The sequence below is a fragment of the Miniopterus schreibersii genome (genome assembly GCF_964146895.1).
Source record: "Miniopterus schreibersii genome assembly, chromosome: 8".
Lineage (NCBI taxonomy): Eukaryota > Metazoa > Chordata > Mammalia > Chiroptera > Miniopteridae > Miniopterus > Miniopterus schreibersii.
Window position 1 is genome coordinate 43,598,241 of NC_138109.1, and position 13,167 is coordinate 43,611,407.

The 13,167-nt window shown below is 44.2% G+C and overlaps 1 protein-coding gene across 1 annotated transcript in view; it reads left to right on the forward strand.

Moving 5' to 3' along the window:
• Positions 1–2,260: 2,260 nt before the first annotated feature.
• Positions 2,261–13,167, forward strand: part of LRRC7 (leucine rich repeat containing 7) — a 396,137-nt gene continuing 385,230 nt past the window's right edge. The window contains exon 1 of the mRNA XM_081144600.1: positions 2,261–3,411. Coding sequence (XP_081000726.1) covers positions 3,410–3,411 — 2 coding nt within the window. The 5' untranslated portion in view covers positions 2,261–3,409. The remainder of the gene's footprint in view (positions 3,412–13,167) is intronic.

Sequence of the window (13,167 nt, forward strand, 5' to 3'; positions counted from 1 at the left end):
TTTCAAAAATTTTAGTAGTGTGAATCAAAGTAATTGATTTAACAATTTACAAAATGTTATAGGTTTAATGTCTAGTCATTCACAGATGTAATCTGAATAACTAATCTGTTAAAGCTGGCTTGATCTAATTTTTAAAGTTGTTACAGTTTTTAGTGTTGGACCTCTGCTTGAATGACAGCCTGAGGATATTTAACATTCGGCTTTCTTTCTTCAATTTTCAGATAGTCATCTGTATTTCCAGAGGGTTGATGACAGGGCAACTTGGAGTTTAGAGACAGCATCTGAATTTGCATTTCAATAGTTCCATCATTCTATGAAACCATTGAAATCTCTTCAATATGCTTCATTGTTTAAATAGTGAAGGTGGCTAAATTTTGTTCAAGATTCATAAATCTTACAGAGAAAAAATTCGGCCATTGTATCCAAAGCCTATTCTACAGAGAACACTCTTCTCCCTTCATTTATTTATTTATTGTATGCTACAGTCATGTTTGTTAAAACCCATAGGCACTACATCACATCTGCACATATTTAAAATCATTTATCCTTTTGGATCTTTGAGGTCTGAAATTGTGGTTCTAGTGTAAAATAAAGAGGAAGGGAGAACATATGGTTTAAAATATATTATAGGGGAATCATCAATTTTTAATTTAAGGTTCCAAAAAACATCTTTCTCCTCATAGAATAGAAATAAGTTTGTTTCCGCTTAGAAAAACAAGTCCACTTAACACACGGAACATAACACCATTGGTAGGTATGTTGCCTGTTTGCAAGGGCCTGTAGTTACTCATAACTGGCTGTGATATTAGAATTCTGTGAAATAGGATTTTTGTAAAATATTTAGGTTGAAGGGAATGCATCCTGAAGTTAAAATATGAAATTCTGAGTTGAGCCTTTGTGTCCTTCCTGTAAATGTGGATAATATTATCCACTAAATAATCTTAGGAAAGGATTGAATGAAAGAATATATGTGAAAGTTCTGTGTCAAATGTATCCAAAAGAACTGGAAGCCTATAAAGAAAGGATTGCTACAATTGTATAATTGTTATGTCAGGTTGTTATTATTAGATTTTTCTATTCCTAATTTTTTTTCACATCACTTCATCCAGCTGAGACACTGAGATGTGACAAAATGTTTACAAGGACAAAACTATGGGGGTGGGGAGAATAGAGCTCTACAGAGGTCAATTCAAAAATGTATCCTTTCAATATTTTTTTCCATCTCCTTGCCATTTCAAAAGCCTTTCTCAGTGGTGTTTTTAAATGATATGGCTTTTCACAATATACTCATTCCTTTTTCCGTCTACACGACAATCATGAAATACTGGGAGGTTGTCCTTAAGAGTCAGCCCACCTTCATGGCCCAGATAGAGTAGACAATAATCCTCATTCTCGGTACTCCGCAGATTAGGTGTCAATCTCCAAAGTCTCTTCCTAGAAAATCCCTAACAGACAGGAAAGACTATTTTTGACCTTGAAGATGTTAGCCCTGCAAATCTAAGAATATAAGCAAGTGCATTTTCTTTTTAGTGAACCGTGAGCTTCCACCCACCCCAGAGTGGCAATGGAAAGCCACGCACCCGGCTGCACTTGCACTGTGGGACTGGAGAGAAGATGCTTGCTCTCCCCCAACGAGAAAGCAAGACCTCCAGCCCATCTTGCGCAAAAGAATGATTCCTGGATAATAAAGCCGTTTTCAAAGAAGAAATCAGGAGATGGGTTTAGAGAATAAAAGAGAAATCTAAATAGAGTACTAACTTCACCAATATGTGCCCTAACGTATTGCTGCTTATGAGAGTTTAAATAGGAGCGTGTGAGCTACAGTGTCCGCGTGTGCCTTTATTGAGGGGGTGCATGAATCTGCGCGAGTGTGAGAGTGCTCGCGGCAGGAGGAGCGGTGGTGAAAGCACCAAGGGGAGTTGGGAAACCCCTTCGCTTTTTGCGCACCTCCAGGGCAGCAACCCCGGCCTCCTCCCCCCCAAAAAAGGAACGTGAGAGCAGGCACAAAGATCGCTGCCTTGACTGACGCGAAGCGACCGACCCGCAGGCCGACTTTTCTCCTTGGCAGCCAACAACCTGCAGCGGGAGAGGCGGGCGGGGGAGGAAACCCCGCGGAGGCGCTCCCAGCCGCCCCTTTGCTGAGGTTGCAGGAGCAGCAGCCTGCGGAGCCGCGAGCGCAGCGTCACCGAGCCGGTGCGGGTGCAGAGGCGCTCAGCGAGCGCAGAGGCGGGAGCCGCCGCCGCCCGGGCGCTGGCGCTGCGGGACCGTGCGCCGCGCGAGCGCCGGGTCTGGTCCGGCGGCGGGAGCAGCCGGCGGTCGCGCGCTGCCGGGCGCCGAGCCTCCGGCCCCGGCCTCGCGCGCCGGGGGTGAGAGAAGGAAGCGAGGGAGCTCGGCCCCTTGCCCCGTTCAGTACACGAAGCCCGTGACAAAGCCTGGAGAAGGCGAGGGTTTCAGCTTTCCTCCGGGCTGGGATTTCTCTCCTTACGTTTCGGGGGAGCCCGAGTAGAGGTCAGAGGGGCGATCGAGAATCTCTCGAAAGGGGGCCGAGAGCTGCGAACGTGGTTACCCCTCCGGTCGCTGGAAAATCTCCTTGACATTTTTCACACTTTGAAGCAGCTGCAGCTGGTGTCGTCGGAAAAGGGGGTGGGAAAAAGAGAGGGGGCGGGGAGAGCGGGGAGACACAGCCAAGAGCCACGAGCGGCGCCTCCTCTCCTGCCGATCCCGGCACCTGTGCGCGGAGCCACTGCACCGAGGAGGATCCCACTCCGGACGATCCCCGGGCTTGCAGCCACGTACACCCAGCCCCTGGTAGCGGGCTCTCGCCGGAGGGGACCTGCAGCCCCCCACTCGGGCCACCGCGGTCGCCTGCAGCCGCGGGAGCGCACGGCCCCTCGGAGCAGCCCACTGTGCCCCGGTCCCCAGGGATCCTCGCCCACCTGGGGCGCGGCATCGGGCAGGGGGTGTTCCAGAGTTGGGTGCACGATTCGCCTTTTCTGCTCATCTCTTCTCCGCGCAGGATTTATTGTCTGTGGAGCCTTTTGGGGGTGGGGAGGGAGCCGCGCCGCCGCCGCCGCGGTTGCTGCGGTCGCTAGCGCGGCGCGCACGGCGGGCGGAGGCTGCGAGTGGATGCGCTCCTGACACCCCCGCCGGCGCTTCGGGCTTCCCCTCGGCGTCTTCCCTCGGGAACCTCTCCAGCCGTCCACCTGAAGGGCACCGACATCATGGTCTAACGTGGCACCTGCCTGGAGTCCCCTCCCTCTCCCTCCTGCTGCCACAACCCTCCCCGGCACCCCCTCCGAGGACGCCCGCGCCCACCCCACTGCGGACCCCGAGCACTTTACGGAATAACCTTTGGCAGCCGCACGATTCACTGTCTGCGGAACCTCATGGGCAGTTTCTCCTGCCGGCCATGTGAGTAGGACTCTCGTGCGGTGGCGCGGGGGCCGCGGCGACCGCGGGCGCGGGAGGAGTGGGACCCCGGCGGGGGCGGGGGCGGGGCGGGGCGGGGCGGGGGCGCGGGGACCCGCGCTGTCGGCGCTCCGGTAGCTGCTCGCGCGGAGGCGGCGGGGATGTGGTAGGTTTCGGGGCATTTGGAAATGGGGTGATAGTTGTGTGGGTGCGTGGGAGCGCCGAGTGGCCTGGCTGGCGGGAGACCCTAAAGGTTTCATACTGCAAAAAGGAAATGTAAAGAGCGAGCGCCGGGTGCGAGTGCTGGGACCCTTGGGAGAGCTGAGGTTAGTCTTAGCTCCTTCTGTGATCGTGGGTGTCTCCACTCAGCCCCCCCCAGGTGTCTGAGGGTGAAGCCCCCTTTTTTTTTTTTTAAGCGTGTCACACACACACACACACACACACACACTTGTGGCAGGTCTCTTGTGTCCCTTTATCTTGGAAGGTGTAGCATGACTGTTTGAGGTCGGCTTGTTTGAAAAATACAATTAGAAGATCTTTGTGCCATTAGGGATCGAAGGGAAAGGGTGGGGTTTGGGGACATGGAGGGGAAGGGGAGCGTGACAGACGGCGGGAGGACTGGAAGAAGCGGGGAGCCTTGGAGTGCGAGCTTCGCCCGGGAGCGGGGGACCGTGCCTCCCCCGCAGGGCTGGACAACTCCTGCGCGCCGCGCCTTTGTGCTGCTCGGCGGCGCCGCTCCGGCCCCGTCGGCGCCTCTGCCCTCCGCTCCGAGTCCCTGAGGATGCGGGACTAGTCTCGGATCCTCGGCGGGAGGCGGGAAGCACACCGGCGCCGCGACAGTCATGGCACCCCCGCGCACCCACAGTTAGACCGGTTGCCGAAGGTCTCCGGTCTTCGTGGTTTGCGGGGTCAAGAACGGGGCCGCGGGGTTGTGTCGGATGCCTCGCATGTGCGACTCCACGGGGACAGCCAGGGCCGCCGCGTCGCTCCCTCACGCTACTTCTCGGCCGTCAGGGCTGAATCAAGGACCCGCCCCCACCCGAGTCACAAAGCCCGTGGGCCGCGCGTCGGGGCGCAGCGCCGGGCGGAGGGAAGGGGTCACTTTCACAACTCGCGGGAGTCGGCTTCAGGAGGGAGCCACCCGCGCCTCCCGCGACGCCCACGCTGCCGTCGAAGTTCTCCTGCCGCGGGAGCTGGCGGGGCCGCGGCGCGGCGAGGCGCGGAGGTCCGGACCCGCCCGCTTCGGGGACTTCCCCGCACCTCTCGGCGCGCCCCGTTTCCCCGCAGCGGGAGCCAGGCCGGCAGGTGAACGCGTGCACCTGCGTTCGGTGCCCCGGGGCTCTTGATAGATGTAGAGAAATTGGCATGTGAGCATATTCCCCCCCCCCCCCCCCGACATCTCTAAGCACAATAGAGATTTTTATAGCGTGGGCGAGAGGCGCGCATTCCGGCGAAAGCGCGCCACGTGATCGCTCCCACCCGGGAGAGACCGTATTCGGAACTCGATTTTCTTTGTTCCAGGCTGAGCCTATGAGATGCTCCGCATCCCGGCTGCTTAAGTCCTGCTACAGGAGGGAAAAAAATATTAAAGTTGATGGGAGCCGGGGCTGGGGGAGCGTAGGGGGTCTAGAAGCAGAGGCGGGCAGACACCTGCGAGGGGCTTTAATCTTCTCTGCCCCCCCCCACCGCCCGCCCCACGCGCCCCTCCCCCTAGCCAGCTCCCTAGGTAGGAGGCAGGTCTTCCCGGAGCTGGGCTGGGAAAGTTCTCCAGCCCCTGCGCACGTGGGCTCCCAGCGCCCCGGAGCCGCGGCGGCCCGCGACCCGTCCTGCCGCCTCCCCAGGGCCAGGGTCGCCCCTCCGTCCAGGCGGCCGGAGCGGACCTCCCGGGCTCCAGGAGAGCCACCAGGAGATCTCCAGAAGGCAGCAGGGCAAGACTGGGATCCCTGCGCCTTGGAAACCACTGGTCCTGGGCAGAATGAGAAATCAGCACAGGATGCAGGAATGATTTTATTTTTTTAAAAAAATAAGACTCATAGGACCACGAAAGGGTGATGCTTAGCTATGCCTGCGCTGGAACTCCTGGAGGGATGGCTCAGGCCTGTGGCACGTCCTGGCATGTCACTATCAATTTAATGGAGGTAGCACTTGCTCTCGACCCAGCATTTAATTAGAGTTACCTAACTTGGAGATTTCTTATTTTATTTTTTACTCCATGTTTTATAAGCCATAATGGGCTGAAGTTTTTCAAATGTGGGCTATTTCCGTCCTGTGCTGCATTGCATCATACTAATTTGTTGTGGTAGGGAAAGCAGTCAATTTCCATGACATATTATGAAGTGAGAGTTCTTCATACATTTTATTTTTATACTTGACTGTCCAAGAAAAGATGTGTACTTACCATGGCAACCGTTACATTCTCCATCACGTGTGCCTGCACATATGCAGCTTCAGAATTAGAAACAACTTCTTAAAGAAAGAAACCTGTTTCAATGACAGTTGCCATGTTTTATTCAGAATTTTAGCACCACTTTAGGCTGGCATTAAAATGTTCTTAATTAAAATAGCATTTTACTTTCTTTTGTAAGCTTTTAATGTTTCTGCATCCTCTAGAAAATACAAATCATAGCATAAGGTGGTTTTGCGCATATATAGCTTTGTTCACTTTGGATTTTTAAAAATTGTGAAGATATAGTTAATATCACTGACCTTTTATCACTCATGAAAGTCATTAAATAACTATACTATCCATGTGGTGGTAATTCTCAAGGGAAATTTTTTTAGATCTCTCTTATTTTCAGTATAAAGTATATGGTAATACTTGATATAAAAACCTGGCTTCTTTAATCACAACTTAAAATGTACACTTTTTAGAACAGCTGAAAATTTGAGGGTAAGTTATGTTTTAATTGATGCATCAAAATTACATTTAGTGAAACTATAATTTTATCTTCTGATGACTGTGGCCTCAGTATAAGGGTAGATCACACATTCCATGATATTATAACTTCATTCCATACCCAGGTGAACAGAGTACACAGAGTAACCAACTATCAATAAATTACCCTCTGAGTTATTTCTGGATTCTTATTACATTTTTTTCCCTTCACATAAATTATCTCATCATTTTTGGAAAATTATTTATGTAAAGAATATATGCTATTCATGGAGTGTGACAATTATAATAGCCACACCATCAATAAAAGACATGGTAGTATTTTGTTCTTTCCAATACCAGTATCTGCTTTGTATAGTACCATCCACATTATTTTTTAGGTGAGTCAAATCAGTCATGTAAATTTGCAAGATAAACTGAGGAAAAACTCAATTCAAATCTGTGACACAGAATAGACCTTTAACTTGTGCCAGGATAACTGAGCATTAAGTAGTCCATACCTCCAAGTAAAGACACACTGGAAATGATCCTAGAATATTCTGAGAAGTTTTCACTTTGAATCTCTTTAGAGGCCACAGCAATATTCACTGGAGGGTTTTTAACACCTTGGGATTAAAAATGGAATTTTAATATTAAACTACAACTGACCATATAGTGTGGCAATTAACGTCTATTCTGAGGAAGCACAAAAGCATAAGGGAGATGCGTAGATGGTAGGTTTTGCATATGTGTTAAAATACTAAATCATCAATTGTAAATGAAAACCCCAAACTGGAAGTAGCACTGTCAATCAACGATGTTTGGAAGACGGTGGTCACAGACCAACACTATTTTTGCGTTATGAAGTTTTCAGGTGTGTTTTGTCAGTCAGGTTTGCACCATTCAAAATGTTCCTGTTTTTATAGAAAATGTTCTAGTGAATCATCCTGAGGTGGTGAAAGACTAAGAAAACCTTAGGTACCTCCAGAATTAACATGTGATCTTAAGTAACATAAGCCAGCCTCTTTTAATGATATAAAGCAGAGGTAGTAATAAATGCTATTTTATCCTAGTGCACAGCAAATGATAAGACAGGGTGGCACATGAAAAGTGGTTTGGACATTTTGGAAGAGTGCAACATAAACTTTTTGGTACAAATCAGTTTATACTAATGTGTGTGTGTGTGTGTGTGTAATGATGGAATAGTATGTTTTAAGGTATGCTATTTAAATAGTTAAATCTATCTATTTCCTGTTTCTGAAATTATGCTCAGAAACCCATGCGCTCGTGTGATCAGGACCCATCCCTTGTCACCTTGCTTCCCTCACCTCGGCACGTGAATTGTAACCATAACCATAGCAACAGCTCCCTGTTACTAAACACCTACCATGAGTCAGAGGCATTCCTTCAAAGTAATCCCCTAAGAAGCATCACTGTCACCATTTGAAAGATTAGAAAACAGAGCTCGAAGACAACAGTGACAAGTCCATGTAAAATAGCTAAAAAGTGATGACAATTTAAATGCAGATTTGGCTCTTGCACCTTTTTTCGTACCATGCCCTCTCCTTGGTCAGCACATATTGGTGACTGATAAGTGACTGAAACCTGTAGATCATAAAACTAGTTCCTAAAGAATAAAATAAAATAAGATAACATTTTGAACTAGCTTTTCAGAGTGATCTACATATTTGGTAATAATGCACCATCTTACCTTTGTGACCATCATTTAATATTAGTACAAAAGACACCGGTGCTTATCTCCTGGCATAATTAATTCATGGCAGAAATATTTAATAAGCTATTAGAATCTTTCATATGAAGGACCTTAAGGAAGGTTTCAATAAAGCAAGTTTTGAGTCAATAGCTGTCATATCTACTTTGAAACTATGGTGACATATCTGATATGTAAGTCTCTGGAGAGTTATCGTATGTGCTATTTAAATTATTAACCATGATAGAAAAGTTATCATTTGTCATTCAATGACAAGTAGAAAATTATTAAGTAAATTTAATAACCCAAAGTATTTTCTGCATACACTCATTCTTATTCCATGGTTCGGTCTGATAAATTACTTAAAACCTTTATACAAAAATATTATTTTACTTTAATACACATGAACGCAATAGTAGTTGCCAAAAATGAAGTATTGAAATTTATATGTGCATTGACATGATCTGTTTAAATATTTTAACAATGGAGCTTACATTGTTTAAGGAATTAATTTACTGACTTTTTAAAGATGGGTTTCCTTCCGTCGTGCCGGAATATTTCTGCTCTACATGAAGTTCAGTGAGGCTGAGAGCATCCTGGACATCTGAAGACAGTGCTCCCATGCCCAGGGTTGTAGCATAACAAATTTGTTAAGTCAAAACAAGAAAACTGTAGAATACATTTAATGTGTGTTTGTGCGGATGTGTATGTGTTCAGATAGAATTAAATTGTGTGCTGTTCAAGAGGTAAAGGAGTATGAGGACAAGTGAGAAGCTATAGGTTGCAATTACCAGGAGGAGACAGCTAACCTGAAAAGAAAATGCTGAGAGTATAAGTCCTATTACTATCATTATGAGATTTTCTTAGGGAGAAAGAGAGGGCAGTGATGTGAAATACAGAGCTAGCAGGAGAATAGATGGGAAAAAATAGTTGAAAAAGAGCTGTTTGACTTAATTCACCAAGACAAAATATTATAGCTATTTAGGCTATTATCATATTGAAAGAGATAAAGATACTTTCGTGGAGTGGCAAAATATTTTATGGCTGACTGGCTGCGTTATCAAATTATTTAGTAATAGAAGGAAAGGCAAGAAATGAACCTTACTGAGACAGACAGTGCCTAAGTGTTATGAAGACATTTGTTGCACTAAAAAGGTAAGTAATGGACACAAAGCTAACGTGTCAGCTGAATTTAAAGAATTAATATGACACAAATGGTGTAACTAAAATAATGTAAAACTACAAGCAATTAGACTTCTTGAGTAGTAAGTGCTTATGTGTTCTGCATCTAATGCATTCACCATTGTAGTTCCCACCATAAGTAAGCGTCTTACAGTCACACAGGATGGAGATGCACCTTAACCACATATTTTGAGCACTGATATCACGGTAAATGTTTACGCCAGTATTATTTTGAGTCAGTGTGATTCAGGACACGAAAAAATCTTTTTCACTTGACTTCAAGTGTGATTAATTTCGTAAGACAATTATAAAAGTTATTGTAATTAAATCAAATACCTATTTAAACTCCCAGTGATTGTTAAATATTAGCAATGTCCTTAGGGCAATGCCATATTTTTGAACATGGGGCACACCACGCAGATGCACACACAGCTGTAATTGCTCTGCTTTACAACACACACAGGCACAAACAGCTGTAATCTTGACTATTTTATGAGTTCATAACACTTTGGAGATGGAAAATTCTTAAGCAGGTCCTTTTTTACAAAAGAAGAAACTGAGCCCAGCTATGTTTCCTTTATTGCTGAAGGGCACCCGACAGTGCGAGAAACAGAAATGGAACCAGATCTCTTGGCTCCCAAACTCTGTTAGTAAAACCACACCGGTGACATGATTGGAGTCCTTTATACCTGGGCAAAGGGAAATAGAAAAAAGAACCTTAATGCGATAAATTCAGTTAATGAAGCAGGCCAATACGACAACCTCACTCAAAAGGCATTTCTTTCTCATTTCATTTTTAGCCTGAATTTTGGCCTGAGTTTCTATTTGGCCTAAGGGTTTTTGGACAACTGCCTTATCTTTCCACTTTGATTTGACTGTCTAAGCAGTTTAATGCTATAAATTTAACATCTATTACATATTCTATTTTTAGAAAGACATCTTTATTTTAGCCCTGGCCGGTGTGGCTAGGCTGGCTGAGGGGGGTCCCATGCTCCAAAAGGCTGCTGGTGTGATTCCTAGTCAGGGCCCACGCCCGGGCTGTGGGCGGGATCCCTGGTGGGGGGGGAGCAGGAGGCAGCCCACTGATGTTTCTCTCTCACACTGATATTCCTCTCTCTCTCTTCCCTCTCCCTCCTTCTCTCTCTCAAAGTCAATAAAAACATACATTTTTTTAAAAAGATGCCTTTATTTCAGAAAAATGAAATTTCACTAATATTAAAGCAGGCTAAATTTGGATATTATGTCCTTTTCATGAAAATTAAAATGTTTTCTTAAAATTATTGATCTTTTTAGTACAATGCCAACTAAATAAATATGAGATGAAGAATAAGATAAATGGATTTTCTTCTAAATTTGTTGACTTCATTAAAGAGCAATCAGTGAGTCTTTTTACCAAAAAGCAAGAATAATGTCATGTAAAGTTATGCCTTTCTATAAAATATTGCCTTAAATATTACTTAGATAAGCATTCTAATTAAGAAAATAAAATATGATACATTTGGAATTTATAAAACATACTCATTTCTATGAAAAATTTTTTATTAAAAAATTACATTTTGAAGGTCCTTTGAAATAATTCCCTCTTACTACTAAATATCTGTGTATATGTATGTTATGACTTTGTTCTGCTTTCCTAAGACAAATTTAAAATAAATTTTTTCTCATTTGATTTTTTTTTTTCTAATGTTAATATTTTGAGCCCACTCTTTCTAGAAGCTTCAGTTCCTGGAAAACTTAGGACACGATGTTTTTAGCCCTGACTGCTAAAACATATCAGCAATAATTATAAAGCATTTTTGAAATTATTCACGCCTCTTAAAATATGTATTTGGTTCATAAACAATGACATATAGAGATATTTACAAACAAAAGTCTTGATTTAACAAAATATACCTACATAGTCACATATAATAGCCCTCTTTAAAGGGCAAATTAAAATGTCTTAGTACAGCAATAATGTTTAAAATTGGAAAGAGAAAAACCAACAACCCATGGTGACTACATAGTCTATTACAGATCAGCACGTTAGCTGTGCTTTTCATTGGTAGATTGGTTCTTGTTCATGCCAGCTTTCGGTGTACTGTTCTGGGACTCGTGGGCGTGATGGAACGGAACATATTTCTGTATCTGGGACTAGAATCCCACACACCATTTTACATGACAAAATTTAAATGTCTTGGACTAGGTGTTAAAGAGAAGACAAGGTGTCCAACTTTACCAGTCCAGGGTTTGAATTACCTCCATAATGAAACCTGTTTTATTTTTCAAAATATCTAATTTTATTTAATAAGATCATTTAGACATATTAGGAGTTAAGGGCACTTTGTGTTGCTTATTTGCTTGCCTGCTAGCTTACTTGCTTTACTTGACATAGTTAAGGTTTGCATCCTGCAGACAAAAAGCAAGCTGCTGACACTCAAAACAGTAGCCTCCAAAGTGGGATACAAACAAGGGAAGAGAAGTGCAAAGCTGATGTATTTTTGTACTTTGGCACAGGAAGAAATTACTAGAACTGCAGAGCATATTTATTTTTTATATAAAAATAATAAAGAAAATAAACTTTATTAATAGTTAACAAATATATGTATTAACAGGATCCCATTGTATATGGAGATTGGGTACATGCTTATTTATGAAAATATGTTAGAAAAACTAGGAAAACAATGGGTAAAATTGAGAATACACTTATTTTAAAGTCTGAAATGTGCTGGTGAGTAAAAACAGAGCAAGGTTTGTATATAAACAGTGTTTAGCATCTCTTTTTTTCTTAATATAATTGTCTCTATGACAAGCTCTTAGGCCCTTTATGTATCTCACCCTAAATATACTCCCTGAGCCAGGCCAAGGGCACTAGTCTTCTGAAGCAGTTGGCAAGATATATGTCTTTTCTACTGTTTATTAATTAGCATAAACTCAGCCCTGAGGACATGGTTTTACGGTGGCTGCTAAGGGAATAACATGTCAGTCTCTTTGTAATCAGTCTTAGGGATGCCACTCCTTTTGGCTCTGCATGGGACCAGGACAACCCCAAACCTCAAGGATACAATTCTTCTTTGCATGTGTTAAGTTATCCATAATTTTTAGAATAGCATTTGTTCTTAATCTTCTTACCCTTTCCATGGTAGAATTTATTTGTCTGATTATGTGTGAAAAATACATAGGAATGCAGAAAAAAGGAAAATTGAATTTGGATTCTGGGAATATGGATGGATATTTTCTTGTCTTAAATGTCACTTGCTTTTATGTTATTGTTTAACAATGGTTAGGCTAGTCTCTTTTGGGTATAGAATGTAGAACATTTTATTGGGAGTCAAGAATTACAGTCTGGCCCTGGCTAGTAGGGCTCAATTGCTTGGCGTCATCCCATACACTGAAAGGCGGCCGGTGCAGTTCCCGGTCAGAGCACATGCCCAGGTTGCAGGCTTCATCCCCAGGAGGAGGCGTGCAGGAGGCAGCCGATTGATGTTTCTCTCTCTCCCTTCTCTCTCTAAAAGTCAATAAAATCAATCAATCAATCAGTCAATAAATGGAATTACAGTCTGATAAGCTCACATTGTAAAAAGTAATATAATAGCTTCTAGTACTTACACTGAAAAGGAAGGCAATAAAAAAACCCTCTACAATGCTACTTGAAGGGTTTTACACTCTCTTCTGGCTTTGAGTAAAAGAAGACACTTTTTTTTTTTTAAATCCTCACCCGGAAGATATGTCTTTATTGATTTTAGAAAGAGAGGGAGGGGAGGGAGAGAAAGGGAGAGAGAAACATTGGTTGCTTCCTGAAGGCACCAGAACCGGGGATCAAACCCACAACCTGAGTATGTGCCCTGACGGGGAACCGACCCCTTGACCTTTGAGTGTCCCACACACCGCTCCAACCAACTGAGCTAGACCGGCCAGGGCGAGACACTTACTCTTAAACTGAGTAAAGATCACTATTAAGTTGGTAAATTCTTTTTAGAGCGCTTTGTTGGATGAAAAACTATATAGAATATAA